Source organism: Quercus suber, unplaced genomic scaffold (assembly GCF_002906115.3).
Source record: "Quercus suber isolate HL8 unplaced genomic scaffold, Cork oak 2.0 scaffold_27, whole genome shotgun sequence".
In the NCBI taxonomy this organism is placed as follows: Eukaryota; Viridiplantae; Streptophyta; class Magnoliopsida; order Fagales; family Fagaceae; genus Quercus; species Quercus suber.
Window position 1 is genome coordinate 2212131 of NW_027069492.1, and position 22323 is coordinate 2234453.

General features: G+C 36.4%; 2 protein-coding genes across 2 annotated transcripts; both read right to left on the reverse strand.

Moving 5' to 3' along the window:
- Window positions 1-2732: 2732 nt before the first annotated feature.
- Window positions 2733-3968, reverse strand: LOC112029349 (early nodulin-like protein 16). Its single transcript, XM_024062040.2, has 2 exons — window positions 3674-3968; window positions 2733-3223 (listed from the first exon to the last, which is right to left on the reverse strand). The coding sequence occupies exons 1-2, from the start codon at window positions 3843-3845 to the stop codon at window positions 2880-2882; spliced, it is 516 nt and encodes a 171-aa protein (XP_023917808.1). The 5' UTR covers window positions 3846-3968; the 3' UTR covers window positions 2733-2879.
- Window positions 3969-5234: 1266 nt separating this feature from the next.
- On the reverse strand, window positions 5235-8592 carry LOC112029355 (pentatricopeptide repeat-containing protein At1g80880, mitochondrial). The gene is made up of 2 exons (XM_024062042.2): window positions 7823-8592; window positions 5235-6722 (listed from the first exon to the last, which is right to left on the reverse strand). Exons 1-2 carry the CDS (start codon window positions 8506-8508, stop codon window positions 5630-5632), a joined length of 1779 nt encoding a protein of 592 aa, XP_023917810.1. The 5' UTR covers window positions 8509-8592; the 3' UTR covers window positions 5235-5629.
- Between the last annotated feature and the right edge of the window lie 13731 nt (window positions 8593-22323).

Sequence of the window (22323 nt, forward strand, 5' to 3'; positions counted from 1 at the left end):
CATTTAGTTTATTTGATGATTTGTTGGTGCATCCATGATTTGCATGTAATTTGACTTAATTAATCAGCTTAGGTAATTGAATTGATTAACTAGGATCAATCTATTTTAACCCAATAGTCATAGTGGTCGATGTTGGTTAGGTTGATTTTGTGTGGTGATTGGTTTTGGTGGGTTTGTGGTTGTGGTGGGTTATAGGGAGTGGTGGTGGTGGTGGGTTACAAGGGTGGTGTTGGATTTGTATTTTTTTTTTTTAAATACTGTAGGAGTTCTAAAAGTTATTTTAATGTGTTAAATTTTAAAATAAAAGATGAGATGTAAAGTGTACTGCTAAATGATATGCTAAAAAGTCGTATAGAAAAAAAGTAATATGTTAAAATAGATAAAGTAATTTTTTGTTATAATAATATTTTTTTAGCACAACTAATGCTAGTGTTCTAAGTTGTTTATTAATTTTATCCTCACCAAAAAAAAAAAAAAAAAACTAACTGGTCCATATCATGTTATCAACCTCATCACATGTGCCTTTGCATGTAAAATATAAGTAAAGTTAGATTACCTACAAAAATTACTAATTATATAATGTTTAAGAATAGAAACTAACAATATAGGTAAAGAAAATTAATTAATTAATTAATATAAATTGTATCTCAATCCACTCAATGCTAATTTTAGATCCATCAATGAAAATATTAATAATTGAGAATTGCACCTCAAGTTGGTAAGTAATTTCGTCAATATTTTCAACTACAATTTAAAATTTTACTATAATTTAGTATAGCCAACAAAAAACTAAAATTTTATAATTATGACCGTTCTATAAACAAAATTATAAAAATAGAAGTTTAGAGAACTGAGTTGATCTAAAAAGTGAGAAGAAAAAAAAAAGAAAATAGAAAACTGACCCAAACTTTCATAGGATTTGAACGACTCGTTTTTTAAGTCCAAAAAATCCCGAACGACAACCATACTTTTCCTTTGGATTTGGGCAGGTTAACAAGCCTGGATCCAATTTTGGAGAAATTTTGCTAAGTCTAGAAAATTGTTAAAATTACTTCATAAAATTATCAATAAATGTGAGTAATGAATTTTAACAACATAATAAATATCATTAATTAATAATTAAAAAGGAAACAAAACAAAAAGTAGTGACCACTCCACAAATTTTAGAGGCCCAATAGAATTTTCCAACAAATAATACATTTCCCTTAGAAGCTTTAGCTGAAGTCTAGACCACGTTCAATCTTAGAAAAGACCAGGAAAAAAAATAGCACTACATCCAATCAGATCCAAACCAAATCAAAGCAAAAAAACAGCAGCAGAGACAGAAGGCGGAAACCCCAACCCCTGTGCAAAACCACTGGCATTGGGGCAGCAGAGTGAGAGCTCAGTGGCAGTGAGATATGAGGAGTGGGCTCAATGGGCAGAGGATGGACTACAACAGAGACCTTCATTCCGTTATAGCATTGACCATTGCCACAAATGAAGTAATATCTCTTGGCATCGTTCAGGGGTATGAAATCTTTGCCGCTGCTCCAGTTCCCAAATGCCCCTTCGGTGGTGCAGTTGTCATACCCACTTTGGTTTACTTCAAACACATTGTACTGATTCTTTTGGTACCTAAATGCTGTTGTGACAAACTCAACATTAATACTAGGAAAGAAACATAGTCATTATTACATTATTATATTAGATAAATATATAAGCATAGCGGAGAAAAGTAAATATGCATATGTTTGAAATTCATTCCTCAAAATAAATTAAATAAAAACCCCCAAAAAGGCAAGTTATGTTATGTTACTTTGATATGTGTTCTCTACTCATTTCCCAACAGTTTAAACATAGGTTTATTGGTTTTCCTTTCTTAAACAAATATGAACTTTGGCCCTAGGGGGAAAAAAAAAGTGGTCACAAAAACAGAAAGTGGGGGTTGTGAATGTTTTAACCCAATATCTGCTTATTTGAAATAGAATCTTTGAGCATAATCTGCCGATTTGAACGTTTAAACAGATCCAGCATGTAAAACATACAGAGAGAGAGAGAGAGAGAGAGAGAGAGAGATAAAAAAAAAAAAAAAAAAAAACTAACTGGTCCATATCATGTTATCAACCTCATCACATGTGCCTTTGCATGTAAAATATAAGTAAAGTTAGATTACCTACAAAAATTACTAATTATATAATGTTTAAGAATAGAAACTAACAATATAGGTAAAGAAAATTAATTAATTAATTAATATAAATTGTATCTCAATCCACTCAATGCTAATTTTAGATCCATCAATGAAAATATTAATAATTGAGAATTGCACCTCAAGTTGGTAAGTAATTTCGTCAATATTTTCAACTACAATTTAAAATTTTACTATAATTTAGTATAGCCAACAAAAAACTAAAATTTTATAATTATGACCGTTCTATAAACAAAATTATAAAAATAGAAGTTTAGAGAACTGAGTTGATCTAAAAAGTGAGAAGAAAAAAAAAAGAAAATAGAAAACTGACCCAAACTTTCATAGGATTTGAACGACTCGTTTTTTAAGTCCAAAAAATCCCGAACGACAACCATACTTTTCCTTTGGATTTGGGCAGGTTAACAAGCCTGGATCCAATTTTGGAGAAATTTTGCTAAGTCTAGAAAATTGTTAAAATTACTTCATAAAATTATCAATAAATGTGAGTAATGAATTTTAACAACATAATAAATATCATTAATTAATAATTAAAAAGGAAACAAAACAAAAAGTAGTGACCACTCCACAAATTTTAGAGGCCCAATAGAATTTTCCAACAAATAATACATTTCCCTTAGAAGCTTTAGCTGAAGTCTAGACCACGTTCAATCTTAGAAAAGACCAGGAAAAAAAATAGCACTACATCCAATCAGATCCAAACCAAATCAAAGCAAAAAAACAGCAGCAGAGACAGAAGGCGGAAACCCCAACCCCTGTGCAAAACCACTGGCATTGGGGCAGCAGAGTGAGAGCTCAGTGGCAGTGAGATATGAGGAGTGGGCTCAATGGGCAGAGGATGGACTACAACAGAGACCTTCATTCCGTTATAGCATTGACCATTGCCACAAATGAAGTAATATCTCTTGGCATCGTTCAGGGGTATGAAATCTTTGCCGCTGCTCCAGTTCCCAAATGCCCCTTCGGTGGTGCAGTTGTCATACCCACTTTGGTTTACTTCAAACACATTGTACTGATTCTTTTGGTACCTAAATGCTGTTGTGACAAACTCAACATTAATACTAGGAAAGAAACATAGTCATTATTACATTATTATATTAGATAAATATATAAGCATAGCGGAGAAAAGTAAATATGCATATGTTTGAAATTCATTCCTCAAAATAAATTAAATAAAAACCCCCAAAAAGGCAAGTTATGTTATGTTACTTTGATATGTGTTCTCTACTCATTTCCCAACAGTTTAAACATAGGTTTATTGGTTTTCCTTTCTTAAACAAATATGAACTTTGGCCCTAGGGGGAAAAAAAAAGTGGTCACAAAAACAGAAAGTGGGGGTTGTGAATGTTTTAACCCAATATCTGCTTATTTGAAATAGAATCTTTGAGCATAATCTGCCGATTTGAACGTTTAAACAGATCCAGCATGTAAAACATACAGAGAGAGAGAGAGAGAGAGAGAGAGAGAGAGAGAAGGATTACATACAGATAAGGTCTCCAACATAGAAGGTGTGGTTGTTGGCCCAAAGGGTGTAGTTGATGCCGGGGTTCCAGCCGCGGTTGGCACCAACAATGTGGTCGGTAGCAAGGATTGTTGAAGCGGTGGAGATGAGGAAGATGAAGAAGATGAGCAGGTGGGCTGAACTGGACATGGTCATGTCCCACTCCTCTCTTGATTGATGAGATGAGATTTTTGAGTGAGAGAGAGAGAGTTGGATACTTTTTGTGACTAGACTAGACTAGACAGGGGTAATAGTGGCACTACCACCAGCAGGTGACAAGCTGACACCTGGCAGAATAAATATGCGCAGGGAGAGGTTGAAGGAATTTTAAATTAAGTGGTCCTTTTGCATATACTATCACATGGGTTTCTATCAACAAAAGCATGGTGGATTTGAATTATTTTTGCTGAGTAGGGTATAGATTTGAATTAAAGCAATTCAATGTTGTCATATGTGGAGACCCACAAATGGAACTCGCTTGGTCTTTTTATTATTTATCCATATATGTGGGACCAATTTTTTCGTGTACAATTGGTCAGAGCTCCATAAAAAAGGCATTGCCTTTTCTTGCAAGCATGCTAGTAATGTCTGCAAGGCCAATTCTTTTGCTAATGTCTACAAGGCATTGCTTTTTCTTGCAAGCGCGCCAATGCCTAGAAGGGTATCACCATTCAGTATCATTGATAACGAGTGGGGCATGAACCCAGCTCGTGAGGGCTTTCCCTATTGGGCTTTGAAATGTCAAATGGATGCTGAGTTGGTGTTCCTGGAGCATCATATACATATACTTTCTCCTACTCCTTACATAATAATTTGATGCATTTGACAAATCCCGGTTGTATTAAGTATTAACTATTAACTCTTGCAAGGATGTATTTTAACACTCAATTTTACTGGAAGAGATTAAAAAAACAAAAAAAAAACATAAAATTGCTTTCCAGTGAAGAGAAACATAGGGAGAGGCGTATGGCAAAACCATGACACCTTTAAGGATAAAGCTTATAGATAACAAATGAGCCTGTCAGCCCATTGGGGGAGTTATTAGTCATCCCATTTCTTTCCAAAAACAAAACCATCTTTCCAAAAACAAAACCATGAATCCTCTATGCTGTGTGGAAGGACACATGTATTTGTTGTTAGGAATTATGGAAAATGACAAAATGCCACAAAATCATGGATATACAAGATTTGTTACACTTGTTTTCTTTCTCTTTTTTTTTTTTCTTTTTTTTTTTTTCCTTATTTTTTATTTATTTATTTATTTCATGAGTGAGTTGTGGGTGCAATGGGAGAGGGAATGAAATATTCAAACTAGTGGCCTTTCCTTCATAAGGCATGGTCCTCAATCAATTGACATTTGCAAATATTTCAAAAATTACAAAAGAACAAGGACAATTTCAGGACGTTTTCACCATAAGTGGGTTGAAGATTTTGGTTAACAAAATTTTTTAGGAACTTTCAAGAGTTCTAAATCATTTTGTGCTATAAAACCAGATTTTAAACATAGAAAGCATGCCATTCCAAACATGTGGTGAGGCAAGGGTGTATCATGAACCAATTGCTAAATGTTATTGAACCAACTAAAAGTTGCAGTCCCTTGCCAATGGGGCACCATGAACCACAATAATTAAAAAAATAAATAAAAGTGTACCAGGAGCATATGGCAACAATTTGAAAGCATAACTCCCAGTTATTTGAAAACTAGGAAAGAAAATGTTCTCACCGAGTGGAAATGGCAAAGCTGCTTCTCTCGTGACGTGCCAAATCGATTCTATTTGTATAAGTAATTGAGAAGTGAGAACCAAAGGGCCTAAAGCTATGAGGTTCCTCAGAGCAAACCTATTGAAGCAGCTTCTGTCACTCTTTCAGTATGTACAACCAGCAGTAGTTCATCATCTTGAGAACTGGCATAGTCAATTTTCCATGACTTTCATGACCAGTCAAAGTTCCAAGTTAGATTTTTTAATTTCTTTCTTCTTCCTTCTTGATTTGTTTCGATGAATTTTCCATCTCACTCTAGTACCTTTTCCATGATTCAACCACCCCTCTCTATTAAGCCGTTGGACCTGCTGTTTGCCTTTATGCATGCTGTCTCGTGCTGGTTCCTTCAAGAGCTTCTTAAGCTTTGGATCTTCAGCAAATCCTTTTGATCTCATATCAGCATAGAATTCCCTGGCCTTGGTCAACCACCCACATGTTGCTAGCCCTTGAACCAAAACTGATTGATGTGTGTGACTGAGCTCTACTTCGTACTGCTTCATTTCCACCCAAATCTTCAATGCATTCTCAGGTTGCCCTAATTTGAAGAACCTACTTAGAATTATAAGTAAGGAGTCCCCAGTAGGACCTAAACCAGCTTTCCTCATTCGGTTAAGGATTTCCAAAGTTCCCTCAAAGCCTGCACCCTCAAGAAATGAATGGTAGGTCTCCATGGTTGGGCCAAGATTCTCCTCCATCATAACAGTCAATATATTTCTTGCCTCCTCAAACATTTTCGCTTCACACAATGGATGTATCATTGAGTTGTAAGTGGCAGAATCTGGTTGCAAACCTAATCCTTTCATTTTGGCCAGGATTTTTAGAGCTTGTTCCAAGCAATTCTGACAAGTTAGTACATATATTAAAGAATTGTACACCTTAAGGCCTGGAACCCAACTCCGTTTCTTCATTTCCTCATAAAGTCTAAGAGAGTCAAAGAGATTCCCAACCTTTGCAAAGCATGAAATCATGTTGGTATATGAAGTTGCATCTGGTGTAATACAGCATTTCGACATTTCTCTCCAAACTCTCTTTGCTTCAAATATATCTAGAGATATATTACACCATCCATTAAGAATAATGTTAAAGCCCTCAGTCTCCAGGGGAAATAACTTCTTATTTAAAAACATAAATTCTTCAGCCTCTTCAACGTTTCCATATTTACAGAGAGCATTAAGGACGGTGTGGAATGCTTGCTGATCAGGGCTCAATCTGAACTTCTCCATAATGTGGAATGTCCCAATAGCCTTGCATGGATCATTTGCAGATGCATATCTGATTATTGCCCCAATGGAGCAAAGAAAGAACAACAAATTGAATTAAGATTTTGAGTAAGGTAGAGAAAGCACAATATGTAACCAGTAAAAATACATAAAAATCAAAATTATTTAAGTAGTACTCTTGTAAATAATGTAATTGTTGCTCATTCTTACTCAAAGATTAAAGAGAAAGCTTCAGAAAGTTCAATAATTTTTTTTTTTTAAAGATTTAACTCTTAAAAGGAGAGAGAAAAAAAAATCAATTCAAAAGAACTTTGATAAGTATTTGATATCACATGAAAAATCTCTCTCTCTCTCTCTCTCTCTCTCTCTCTCTCTCTCTCTCTCTTATAATTTTGTCTCTGGCAATGTAAGTCTATATTGATTTCTTCTCCACTTACATAAGACAAACCTTTTTTTTTCCTTATATACGTAAGAAACTTACATAAGACTAAAACAGGATTTTGATAAACATAATCCAGTTCCAAGCCATTCTGTCTATGGTATGATATGCTAGAGAAACCAAAACACAAAGATTCCATACCCATGTTGTCTCAACTTCTAAGAACCTACCAAAAACCCAACCTATATATGAATTCAGCTACCGTCTAATCAAGTGGAAGCAGAAACAATTCAAAATATGGTGTGATTCAAGTTAAATTTATTGAAAAGAATTGAGAAGGCAAGAACGACTTCAAGTAATTGCATCTTCATAGGGCCTGGGGCAGAGGGGAAGGAGATGTACGTATTAACCATCAGAAATGACCTTGAATTCTTCGAACTATTCAAGAATTGAACAGGAAATTCAGCTTAAAAGAAATAAATCAAGAATGATTGGAACCATAAAGTCAAATTAATTTATAAAAAAATGAATAAGAAAAATTACTGTCACATTCTTAGAACCTCAAAAGCTCAAACAACCTTGTGTGAGTGCACCCAGAGAAAATTTAGACAATCATAATAATAATAATTTTTTTAAGGTTGAAACTTTCATTTTATGAGTTAAAATTACAGTGAGTATCTCAAACTTGTCAGTTCTATAACTACTTATACTGTTAACTTGTGGTGAACAATACAGGCAAACGTTGAAAGAAAAAAAAGGCAGAAAACCTTCACCTATCAATCATAATAAGCATTGCCCTTCGAGTATCCACTTTGGATTGGTGCATGTCCCGAATCAAACACCAAGCCGTATTAAACTTTCTATGATTCCCCAAAACCCAAATCATCAGATTACTAGATTTTTCATCAGCGCAGCCCCATTGCTCACTCCATCTGAAAGCCAAAAGTGCCAGCCTCCACTCTTCCCTCAGTTCCCAAACTGCCGAATAGATCATTTCTGAATTCACTTCAATGCCCGAGTCGTCAAGAGAGGTCATGGCCTCTGCTTTTGAGGGATAGTGGGGGACTTCTCTAAGCAATTCGAGGAATCGAAGAAGAAACCGGTCGTGAGGATCATAGGTTCGGAATCTGGGGTGATTGAAATCAAATGGGTCGTCGAGGTTATGAGCTGAGAAGGGTTGGAAGGTTGAGAAATGGTGGGTCTGAAGAGTGGGTATGAGACTTGTTTGATGTAATGCGTGAAAGAGAAAATGGGATGGGAGTTGTGAAGAAGGAGAAGGTGAGGAAGAGAGTGACGGAATAATGTGGGAGAGTAGAAACAGATGCGGAGGTGTTCGTTGCAGTCTCCTTGCAAGGGAGGGAAGAATAAGATTTGCCATTGCAGATTTGCAGAAATCTCGTTGTTTGGACTGAAAATTTGAACCCTGTACTATATATATACACACTCGACACCACAGCATCCATAGTACTAGCAGGCAAGAGCGAGTGGCTAATTTACCCGCAACAGCCGACAGATACAATATCACAACAAAATATTTAATTTTACAAAAAAACAAACAAATTTTACAATAGTATTTATCAAGAAAAAAAAAAAATTGTAATGCTTTCATAATATGGCCGATTGTGACTAATATACAATAAAAATAATATCAATAATAGTTTCAATAAAAGTGATATCATGTTAATCATAATATGTCACTTCACAAGTTATAATAAAATTAGCAATCCCTCCATTAAATAAAAAAAATAGCCATCCAAAATTATCACATGATTAATAATCCCTTAATTAACCATGAGTGTTATATCATAATTAATTGACACATCCTAATAGTCCAAAACATTCAAGGTTTAAATTTCCACTAGCCTATTAAACCATCAACTTATCAAAAGGAAAAAAAATCCATACTTTAGAAAAAAAATTTCAAAAAAACAAAATTAAAAATTCCCTACAATCTAATTTTATTTAAAAGAAAATGTTAAATTTAGTAGTTAATTTACAACAAATTTTACTAAAAAATGTTTATAAACTAATGTGACAATGAATAAGATTTGTGGATTTTTTTTTTTTTTTTTTAAGAAACAAGTACACATACAAAGGAGAGGAAAAGGGATTCTAATGCAAAGACACACACCACAACTCAACTCAACTCACAAGCTATAGTAACTTCTAAGGAATGGTGCGGTAAGTTGTACTACACACAACATACTCTTTTAAGAATTGTGGGACAATTAGTCATTCATTTTTTAAGAAATGTGGGTTCCTGTTTTGAACAGTGCCTAGGCCCAATGGCAATGAGGGATCCTGAACCTCCAAGGATGGTGTTTGATGATTGGTTGGACTGGGTTTGGTTGGACTGGGTTTGACTCACCGCAGCTTTCTTGGGCTGTTTACAAGCCAATCTATGCACAAGACGTGAACTCCACAACATAAATATACATAAACATATATATATATTGGTTGAGTGAATAGTTAAGGAATATCAAATGAACTAAAAGAGTGCAAGTAAAAAGATGTCAAAGATCCTTAAAATAGAGTGAGATTATGCTTCATTATATTAAGTATTTGAGTACATTGGGTCCTACTTTGCTGGATATATCACAAAACTCAATAAAGTTCAAAACTCACAGACTTAAATAGCTCTCTTTAAGCTTCCAAGACTTGTGAGGTTTGAATCCCTTTGAATCCAAGTGTATCCTTAAGTATTTACTTTAAGATCCCTCACAATGCCTCATTCATCACTCTATTTTAAACTCACAGCTCTCTCTCTCTCTCTCTCTCTCTCTCTCTCTCTCTCTCTCTCTCTCTCTGTGGTGCCTTTTTCTAGTATGCTGAGTGCCTTTTGTTGAATGCCCTTCTTGGCTGGTGCTTTGCCCCTTTTATAGTGCTGTTTGAATGTTCCTTATATTATAATGCTTTGCCCCTTCATTATATTATAGTGCTTTTCCCCTTTTATAGTGCTTTGCCCCATTTTGTTGAATCCCTCCCTTTTGTGTTCTAGATACCAAAACCAATGTTATGTCTGAAAACTTTGGTGGTTAGTCCTTTACCCTTTTTTCCTTTTATTTCACTTTTCTATGTTTTAATAGCCTAAAGCTTACTTGCTAACTTCCATTTATAAGAGATCCCTTCTAAGTAAGTTCAAATGCTTCTCCAAGGTTAAGGTTTCTTATTCTTTCCCCAAGGCCTTAAAAAGGAAATCTTAAAGCTCCGAGGCTCCGAGGCTTTGATGTTGATCTCTCATGACTTGTTTCTTTTCTCAAAATGGGGCGATCCCTTCCTGCTGATAGTGTAGTCGAAAAGGCTCCTAGCCACCTTCCTTTCTTGGTACACCTTTCTCCTCTACCCGAGGTCCTAGGTTCCTTCATCAGGTGTTAGTCCCAAAATCACCACCTGTCCCCATTGAAAACTCGAAAATGTGTTGAAAAATACAAGAGCTGTTTAGACCCCTAAATTAAAATTACAGCTTGGTTGATTTTATACTAACTTAATACTAAGTGCGGAATAGTGTAAACACAAGCGTATAATCGAGACAACTACTCTAATCTATATTTAAAGCAACACAGCAGTAAAAATGAAATGAACAAGAGTAGGGAAGAGAGATGCAAACACAGATAACACTGAGACGTGTTATCGAAGAGGAAACCGAAGAACTCGGCAAAATACCTCTCCGCCGCCCTCCAAGCAAAAATCGATCCACTAGACAATTAGTTGGGATACATGGGTTAGCAAGAGACCCTCCAAGCCTAGTCTACCCGATGTACCTAAGCCCTCCAAGCTCCTACTCCAACAAGGCTTTTCGAAACCGTGTTTTGTCTTAGTTCTCCAGATCCCGCAACAAGCTCCATGTTGCATCTGCCATCCTTGACTTCTTCCAATGCTTCCCAGCAACTCCAAAACACTCTCTACACTCTGAATAGGTGTGGGTTGTGTTTGGGTACAAATCTCCTCTCAAGCTATGATAATGAGAGATGGATGGAGAAGAGACTACAATGATTTCTCACTAAGGATGAGTAGCTGTCTCTCAAAAGATGGGTGTGTGTGTTTTAGAAAACCTCTCTAGGGTTTTTCTCTCTAAATAGCCTCTCATACATTTGTGGGTAATGAGGGTATATATAGTATGGGTGAAGGGTAAGAAAGTCACTCTTAAAAAAACCTCAAAGCAGAATGTTTCGCGACTATCTTGCGAGAAGGCCTTACCCGCGAGACATTCGCAAAAACGACAGCCTGGCATGACTCTTCAACTTCCAGTCATGTGCTTCTCACATGGCTCTTTCGCGAGTTAGCTTCCAGTGACACACCCGTGAGATCCACTGATCTTCAATAAAACTTGAGTCTTCACCAACTTAATACTAAACCCAATACAATTAAATCCCACAAAATATAAGGAAATGTATTAAAGTAATTACAACACATTTTGTCATGGAATAAAGCCAATATAAAATATAGTTATAAATCACAACTTTACAATCTCCCCCTTTACCTATTCCGTGACAAAACACCCTATAATAGACTCTAGACTTAAACATGAGTTTGGGAACAATGGCAAAACTCACTCACACCTAAATCTAGAAGCTGTGATGAACTTGGAACATGTATACCTGTAACCTGAAACACTTGCACAAAACACATTAGACCTCAAGGTAAATCAGGTGATAAAAAGACAAGTATAATGCAACAAGTAAAATGCGATCAAGCAAAATGGAATAAAGCAATAGACCATGGCTTGACCAAACAGGCAATCACTATAACTAAGTGATCACACTGCTCATTCACACTTGGAATAAACATCCAGACATTCAAGTTGACAAACACAAGGCAAATCACTTGAATGACCAACACTTAACCAATGCACAGTACATGAAGTATGTGCATCTAGGAAAAATCCTACAAGGGCACAAAAGTGACAGTACTTAAAAGGAAATGCATAACATTTAGTTAGAAGTACTGATTTAACAAAGCACAAAGACTACATAAAGCAAGGTACACACCACAAAGCCTACAAAGTGCAAAGAAACAAACCCTAAAAGCTTACAAAAGTAACATGGGCACAAAAGTGTTCATCACTTGAACATGATGCAAAGCATAGATACTAAATGTAACGCAAAGCATCATAAAGCAACGAGAAAACAAACATAAAGTAAATCAAGGTTTTCTCAAAAACAATGTCTTCTCCCCTTTGCTATATGCATCTCCCCTATGGCTTTCTCTCCCTACGAATGTGCACAAGGTAGAATTTCTCCCCCTAAGAGTGTGCACATGAGTCATATAGAAATAACGATACTTTCCCCCTTTTTGTCACGAATAGACAAATTAATCAAGAGGAAGGAGGGAAAGAGAAGAAGATATGAACAAGGGTAAAAAAATGATGCATGAGGGGTGCAAGATGAAGGAGAAAATGAAACTCAAACATAAGATAAAAACATTTTAAAAAAATGCTACAAAGTATAAAGAACATGACATGCTAAGGATGATGGAACATGATGTAAACCTAGACATGACATGGACACAAGAACATGTTATATGTGCTAAAAGGTCTAAAAGAACTTAACTAGCATGAGTGAAAGCAAAAACATGTCAAGTGTTAGAGTGTGTGCAGCAAGGTGCAACTACTGTGCATCTAGTGTGCATGTGAGATGCATGACCAATGCATAAGCAAGGCACTCAAGGGGCAAAGCGTACAAAACACACCACCAAAGATCAAAACATAATAAACATGAATAATTATGGTGATCCCTAAAGTTTGGTACTCATCGGAGTCCAAAACGAGAAAATGCCATTTGAGCATTTTATCAAACACTTAGAGTGCACATACTACACATGTATGATGAACAATGCAAGAACGTATGAAAAACTTGCCTAAATACATGATATTATGCCATAAGGGGCCAACATCCAAAGCAAATCATCATTAAAACAAAGCCCAATCAAAAAGATTGACAAAAATTAAGTTTTCCAACTCCCATTTGAGAAAATCCTCACTATGAACATAAAACCCCCCAAAAACGTAATCTAAGGATCAAAATCAATCAAATGAGTTAAAGATTACCTTAGAGATATTTATGGAATGAAAAACACTTGAATTTAGTTGAGTTTTGATGTAGAAACATTAAAACAGGGGTTTGGGAGAAGATGGGAGGCGTTTAAAACAAATGACCCACGAAATGCCCTTTAAAAAGCTGATCTGAAAATTTTCGCTAGTATCTCGCAACTTAGAATCCTGTGAAAATTTTGCTGGTATCTCGCAGGTATCTCGCAGGTAAGCCTTACTTGCGAAACAGCCACAAAACAGTCGCGAAACTCACTATCCAAAGCTGAAAAACTTAAGAATTTAACCATTTAACTCCCAGTTGAGCCTATACATGAAATAGGTCTTGAAAACACCCAGAAAACATGTTTATCACACAAAAACACTTTAAAAACTCTGAAAAACATGGGTGATACAAATCACTTCCAAAAGCAAACAAAAAAAACAAAAATCTTTTTGGTATGAACCACATATGGTTGAGCACACACACATCACATTTGAACATGTACAATCACACAAATGAAATAGACATTCATTGAACAAAAGTCTTGTGTGTTGTGTGTGAGGATCAAATGTGGAATAGTCTTTAGACCAGAGCGAAGCTTCAATGATCAATTCAATCGAGTCATACACAACTGATACGAAATCAAGTGGACTATCTCCATTATAGAAATGAGTATATATGACCTCCCACACATTGAAAACATAACTTAGAAGCTTTTCATTTGGCTTCTGCATAAGGCATAACAATTGATCCATTTTATTTTGTTTGGACAAAAGCATCTCATTTTGAGATTGGTGCTTGAAATTTATGATATTTTAACATTGTTGATTAGCCTTTGGCTTTTTGAGCACCATATAAAACACATTAATAAAAGTCGCTTTCCCTTTTTTCTAGTCAAATACTAGTATGTGCGACAGGCTTTTGGAACTCAATATCTTTTTTCATTTGGAGATTTACATTTGGTGAGCTCTTTTTGCGAAAACATAAAAATAAAGTGGGAAGAGATATAGACACAAGTCTATGCAAGTATCAAGACCAATAAGACTATTGACCAATCATTCATGACAAGCTTGAAGATCTATTTACAACAATCATACATAGTTTTCAAGATTTCTTCCACACAGAAATAGGTGCATACAGAACAAGCTAAGCTCGTAAATGTATTACGCCATTAGTACGAAGGTACTAGGCCAAACTCACATGAGATATGTGCTCAAACATATATGATCAAACTTTTTAAATTTTTCACTTTTTATGTGGTTTTGGATTTTTTTACTCACACAAAACAAAGACAAAAAAAATATTAAGATCAAAACAAAACAAATAAATGCAAAATGCACAAATGTATGAAGATATGACATTCAATGCATGAAGGGTCCTACAAAGATCGAAAGAATTAGATCAAGGACCAAAGGAGCAAAAACTCAACCATAGGAACCCTTTCTCATCCAAACAGAACAATTTTTTGGAATGAGTGTCTCATGAGAAGCGAGACAAGGGTTGGAAGAATGAGAACCGGAGATACACATAGTCAAGGGGTTAAGAGCATCAAACACTTTCTTTAGCAACATGCTATTTTCAATCAAATCCGGTTTAGCATGCAAAGCACAACTTCCAAGAAGCTCAAGTTTTTCTTTTCTTTTGATTCTTTTAAAAGCTTGAAACTTATAGCAATAAGGTCTAAGATGACCAAAGGCACCACAATGGTGACAAATAATGTGTTTAGGTCCATTAGGCTTTTTGGGAATGGATCTAGCAACTTGGTTTTGTTCTTTCTTCAACTTATGACATTGAGATCTTATATGACCAATCACACTACAATGGTGACAAGTTGGAACAAATTTAGATCCATCCAAAACCTTAGGTTGAGACCTAAACAAGGTATGTGGCTTAAGAGCCTTTCTCTCCACTTTTTGATTTCTTTTGTGTGGAAGAATGTACACCGATTTGTCCTTTGAGGTAGAACATACAATAGGCACAAAATCAGGTACCACAACATGATTGCAACATAGATTATCTTCCTTTTTAGCAACAGGTTCAGCAATCAAACACTTGGCATGCATCTTAAGAAATTCATTTTCACATTTAAGATCATTAACAAGTTTGTTAGACAAAACAAGTTTAGCATCCAAGTCTATATTCAAACATTCAAACTCTTTCAGCTTTTCAAGAGAAATTTCAGCAAGTTTTTTATATTTCTCAACCAATTTATTGGATTCATTGAGCTTAGCAATCAAATCATCCTTATCACAAAATAACTTGCTTAAACTCTTTTGAAACTTCTTAGAATTTTTCTTTAAGAGTTTGGTGTTAGGAATATCAACAACACCCAAATATTCATGTAACATAGTATCACAATCATGAGAATCATCACTCATAGAGGCATTCTCACAAACACGTGGCATGTTACAATCATCACTAACCAAATCATACAAAGAGGTATATAAGCACAATCTATGGCAAATAAACACAAGGAGTCAAGGATCACACTTAGGTATTAAAACCACAGAAAGTGTACCCGCTCTGATACCAATTGAAAGCTCGAAAATGTGTTGAAAAACACAAGAGCTGTTTAGACCCCCAAATTAAAATTACGGCTTGGTTGATTTTACACTAACTTAATACTAAGTGTGGAATAGTGTAAACACAAGCGTATAAGCGAGACAACTACTCTAATCCATATTTAAAGCAACACAATAGTAAAAATGAAATGAACAAGAGTAGGAAAAAGAGATGCAAACACAGATAACACCGAGATGTGTTATCGAAGAGGAAACTAAAGAACTCGGCGAAAAACCTCTCCGCCGCCCTCCAAGCAGAAATCAATCCACTAGATAATCAGTTGGGATAAATGGGTTAGCAAAAGACCCTCCAAGCCTAATCTACCCGATGTACCTAAGCCCTCCAAGCTCCTACTCCAATAAGGCTTCTTGGAACCGTGTCTTGTCTTAGTTCTCCGGGTCCCGCAACAAGCTCTATGTTGCATCTGCCATCCTTGACTTCTTCCAATGCTTCCTAGCAACTCTAAAACACTCTCTACACTCTGAATAGGTGTGGGCTGTGTTTGGGTACAAATCTCCTCTCAAGCTATGATAATGGGAGATGGATGGAAAAGAGACTACAATAATTTCTCACTAAGGATGAGTAGCTCTCTCTCAAAAGATGGGTGTGTATATTTTAGAAAACCTCTCTAGGGTTTTTCTCTCTGAATAGACTCTCATACATTTGTGGGTAATGAGGGTATATATAGTATGCGTGAAGGGTAAGAAAGTCACTCTTAAAAAAAACCTCCAGGCAGAATGTTTCGCGACTATCTCGCGGGAAGGCCTTACCCACGAGACACTCGCGAAAATGACAGCCTAGCACAACTCTTCAACTTCCAGTCATGTGCTTCTCACATGGCTCTTTCGCGGGTTAGCTTCCAGCGACACACCCGCGAGATCCACTGATCTTCAATAAAGCTTGAGTTTTCACCAACTTGATACTAAACCCAATACAATTAAATCCCACAAAATACAAGGAAATGGATTAAAGTAATTACAACACATTTTGTCATGGAATAAAGCCAATATAAAACATAGTTGTAAATCACAACTTTACACCCATCATTCTTTTCTCGATCGTGGGCATCTGATTTCAATAGGACATCCCTCACCCTTTGTGCCCACCTTATAACATGAGCATGACATTTTGAGTTGTCCACATCCTAGTTCCCCTTTGCCAGCCTTTTCTTAGGGATCCTTTCCTTGAGGCCGTCAAATCCTATGCAATTCCAACCCAGCTCCTGCTCGCCCCTTTCTTTTTTGGGGCTTCCTCGGATGTCACCCTTTGCTTAAGCCCTTGGCCCACACTTCCTTCATACCTCCTCTTTACCTAAGGCCTAAAACTTATTCTTTTCTTCCTATGGGCTGGGTTCCCCCCTTTTTTATTTCTAAGGACCAAGTTTTTCTTCCTTTTTTTTCTTATCTCCATGGGTTAGGCCTTTCTCATTTTTTAAGGGCCTAACTCCTTATTACATTTTGAACCTTAACATTTAAACCCCTGAGCTTGTGGGTTACCTATAGTCCATGGGTGAGAAAACAAATACTCTTCTTTTCTCCTTAGGATCCCTCCCTCTCACTTTTCTTCTCGGGGATCCTATTACCTTTCTTCCTTTTCGATCCTTGCTCCTCTCAAAGAAATTCTTTTCCCTTTATTTTTGCATGACTCTTTCCTATCTTTAAAGAGATGTGACAGTTTTTTTTTTTAATGGGAGGTGGGCAGTTGGATCAGTTCCCCCTCCCCCCCCCCTTTTTTCTCTTTTCCTCTTTTCACGATAACTCTCTCTCTCTCTTTTCCCATAACTTCCATTAGTAACTGACAACTAGCTCCCTTAGAATTAAATTTTGTCAACTGGCTTATTTTCCCACACTTCAACTTTTTCCTTTTTTTTCTCACACCATTATTGTTGTTGTCATTTCTCTCACTTATCTTCAACCCTCTCCTTCCTAAGTCAAATCTTTTCCAAAATCCTTCTATTTTCCTTTTGCTTCATCTGACTTGCATTACCTTTCCTCCTTTCTTTCGATGTTTTCTTTGTCTCCACCTTTTCTCCATTTTCTTCTTCCTCTCTTCATTCAAAACCACATTCTATGGCTTCCTCTTCTTTTCAAAAAAGGAAGGAGCATTCACCCACTCCCTCTGAGGGTGAAGGCTCCTTAGTTGATTCAAAGCAGGAGGAGATCCTGGATTGGCTAGCCCTTCCCCTTCGAGATCCCTGGTACACCACAAGCTTGTTCTTTTCTCAAGTTGCCCATGGCGTTGATCCTCTGTCTCCCCAAACTTGGATCTTCTCTAGGAAGCTTGGATTTGCAAGTTTTGCACAAGTCCCAGATCCAAAGGAGATATTGGATCTCTAGATCAAGCAAGGATACCGAGAAGTGGTTCCCATCTTTCTTGATTTTGTTGTTGGGAAAATTAGCGGTTGGGCTAATTGGGTGGACAAGGAGTTTACTGATGATGACTTTGTTGGGCATCTGGAACGTGCTGGCATCCTGAAGTCAATTGCAGTGACTACGAATCTAAAGGGCTTTCATGATGTCAAAGGGCTTAGACACTTGGTTCATCGTTAGTCTTCATCTCTTTATACATTCTTCTTTTTTGTGGGTGAGCTTACTGTCACCTTAGAGGATGTGGTGAACACCTTTCTACTTCCTATGTTTAGAGATGATAGCCCTTTCAACATTCAACTCTCGGCATAGTATCTCGTGGTTGAGAAGAAATTATTCAAGCATTTTGGTGGGCATATAGCTTCTCCTGGTGGCAAGCTGAAAAGGATGGGGAGATAGGTCAAGGCCCTTTCTAATGAAGAGAAGCCAGTCAGGAAGGTTGGGTTCATAGCATTATGGTTAAGTAAGTTTTTGTTTGGTGAGTTCCCCGGGTATGGTATCAAGTCTGTGTTCTTTCCCTTGGCAATCAAGATAGTCCGGGGCATCAGTTATCCATTAGCCCCCATGTTCTTCGATTACTTATTCTCTTAGTTGGATCTAGTACATACTGATGAGTTAGAAGGTAATTCTTGCTACGCTATAACTTCATCCATTCACTGTACTATGCTGCAAATATTTGTGTGGGAGCGTTCCCAGATTACTTTAGCAAAGTGTAGAAATCTGAAGTATGTGAAGGATAAGTTTCAAGGATCCCCAAACATCATAAAGGGGTTACGTGCTAGCTCAACTGATGGGCATCCCACCATATTTCGTTGGGACAATTGGAAGGTGGTGGACACCAACCTTATAGAGTTGTTTAATCAGATGGGTCATCCAAGTTGGCGTTGGGGACTAATGGAGTTACCACCTAGATTAGGTCTAGGAACCATATTGAGCCATTTGGGCCAATCACTTCCACACATGAATCCACGTACTAGATTATGGGTCCGAAGTTTGCGTATCGCTTGGGAAGATGTTAGGCACCCAAGACCGCCCGACTTGTGGGCCAGCCTCCATTATGTGTTGCTAGGCTATATTTAATTAAAGAGTTGTTGAGGTCCAAAATATCACAACTATTAAAATCTAAAACTAAAGGGCCCTTAAAGATAAGGAAGGCCCAATTTTCCAAAAAAAACCCACTTAAAATAAGTAAAAAAGGAAGCTCAAGCCTATGAAAGGGCAAGCCCTGAGCCTTAGAAATGGAGAAAAAGGAAAAGAGAAGCTCGGCCCAGCCTTTATGAGAAGAATTCCCAAGCAGCCTAGAAAAGGACTAGACCGGGATACCTTGGAACTGCTAGAACCAGGGGGGATCCTCAGGAAATGTAGGAAAGAAACATTTGGGATTTGGACAACTCAAGGAAGCATACTTATGGACACAAGGAACGAAGATAGGCATGTCCCATTAGTCACCTATAACTCAGAAAAAAGCTGATGACTTAGGAATCAGCACTTAATAAAAAGAAGCCTAGTACCTCGGGAAATACAAAAAGGTGAACCATGAAGGAAGGTGGCTGAGGATCTTTCAGCTTGATGGGAGGAATCTAGCTATTTAGAGATAAGGACAAATGGTGAAACAGCTAAAAGGAGGGGTCTGAAAGGGTCCATCTAGAAGCTTTGGGAAAGAAGCTTATAAGTTAGCCCTTAGGACCCCCTAAAAGAGGAAGGCTAGCTAGAGACTTTTTGGGGGGAAACCTCAAAAGAAGAATGTAGTGAGAAAATAACAAAAATACCAGCCACCAATGCTGCTGACACAACATTAGTTCTAGTACCCAGAGCAGCAAATGGAAGGAATCAATGGCACACCAAAAATCCTAGGAAGATACTATAAAAGGAGGATCAAACCATCAGCAAAGGGGACTCATTAACAATTAATTAGAGCAAGAAAAGTCTTTAAGAAACTCATTTAAACATCAGAAAAGAGAGAATAGAGAGAAACACAGTAAGGGATCTTGAGATAAGTGCTAATGGATACACTTGGATTCAAGGGAATTCAAACCTCACAAGTCTTGAAAGCCTACAAAGATCTATCTAAGTCTGTGATTTTTGAACTTATTTGAACCTTGTAACATATCCCAGCAAAAAATATGGTCTAATGTACCAAAACTCAATATAATGACATATCCCTTTATTTTCTAAGGATCACTGACACCCTTACCTGCTTTTTCTTTATTTCTTTATTGTTCCTCAGCCATTTATTTTACAACATGTATATATTTGTATGTATGAAAATGTATGTATTATAGGTCCCATGTTTTGCGCACAACCTGGTTCGTAATCAGCCCAACATAGCTGCGATGAACCAAGCTTAGTCCACCAAACTAAAAGTATAAAGCTCTTTGGGGGCCTAGGATCCTTGTTCCTACTTGGGCTTGGGTATTGTCCAAAATAAGAACCCACAAGAGTTTATTAAGAGAGCCCTAATCCTTAACCTAAACATACATTATGCACTTTAAATCAAAATAACACATACAACAAGTTAAAAACATATCACAATATTAAAGGAAATAAATAAATCACAATCAACCAAAATAAATTAAACATGGCAAGTTGACAATTAAATAAAACACACAAGGAAATAATATCAAATAGAATAAACATGACAAAAATACTAAAAACAAAAATGGAAAATAATTAATCCCAAATATTTAACCTAAAACAGAGTCAAACAGAATAAAAGATTATGTCAAAAATGATTTTGAATAAATAAAAACTAGATTTTGCCCTAATTTGGGTTCGGGTGCATACGAATACTTAATCATGTGTACGCATGGTTGGACCATGCATATGCATACTCAAAGACGTGTATGCACCCTTTAGCACAGATTCAAAAAAAAATTACATTTTTACATATTTAATCATTCAAAGATATTAAAACAGAAATAATAAAAAAATAAACATGAAACAAAACAAACAATTGTACTAAACTAACATTAACTTAATTAACATGTCAAACTTTACATGGAACTAAAATTTAAAAAAAAAAAAAAAAAACTAAAACATATTGTAAACAATCTAAAATCAGATTAAAACATAATCATGAACATCAAACAGACAAATATAATGAATATAAAAACTATGTCAAGAAACTCATGTGAATCCTATTAAACCAAGGAAGAGTTCATGGAAAGAACACTCACCTTACTTTGGATTGTGAGTTTAAAGTTTGTTTAGCTGACCCCTCAATGCCTACAACACAAAGATTAGATTGATATGACAATAACAATAAAAAGAATACAATAATTTAGGTAGCCATAATTCAAGAACAAACTTTAATTGAGAAAGGTTTTGAGAAATAGATTTTGGAAAATAGTTCTTGCCTTAGAACTAACTAAAGAGAGGTTTTTAATTTGTAAAAATAGTGCTAAGGGGCTGTGTGTGAGTTTTGGAAAAGAGCATTAGGGGTTTTGAGAAGATGGAGGCTAAAAAATCATTCTCTCTTGCTAGGGTTTTGATTGGAGGCATAAGATGAGTATTTATAAGTTAAAATTAGAGTTTTCAGACTTTTTAATAATCTTTGGATGTTCTCAAGGGTCCATGGGCTGGGCCACATCAAAACATTATGATTTGGGCCCTTAAAATGAAGTTTTACAACTTAGAAAATCCAATTGCCTTGTTGTCCCAACTTCAAATAGTCATAACTCACTCAATACATGTCCTAATTAGGCAACATTTATGTTCAAATTAAAGCCCAAGATGTCTACTTTCCAATGAAATGAATATCACTAAAACTTCTTTGTGGATCAAAAGTTATGGTCAAAATAGTGAGCAAAGGTCATTTCTCAATATCGATTTCAAAGCAATTTGAACACTTTTGAGTTGTGATTACTTGTAAACTATTGTAAATTCTTTAATGACCCTTCGTTGACATATGTCAAGTCATCATTGGGGCCGGGGACCAAACTTTATTAGTAGGTACAAAATGCAATATCTACGGATGCCCCTTTTTTAAACTTTGCTAGCATTGCAAGTATAGTTTAAAGCCTAAAGAGACAACATTTTGTAAGTTAATAAATTTTGAGTCCACACACACACTCACTACAATCACACAAACATGCAAGCAAACATGTTGTGTGGGTCCTTTCTTGGATAGTACCCAGGCCCAAGTAGAATCAAGGATCCTGGGCCCTTTACTTGTTGTTTGGTGGACTGGGCTTGGTTCGCCGCAACTAAATGGGGGCTGATTACGAACCAAGTTGTGCGCAAGTCTCATAAAGCTCCTCAAGGCAAAAATGCGATTCCTTCTAAGCAATAAAGTATCATTATAAGTGTTTTAGTGTC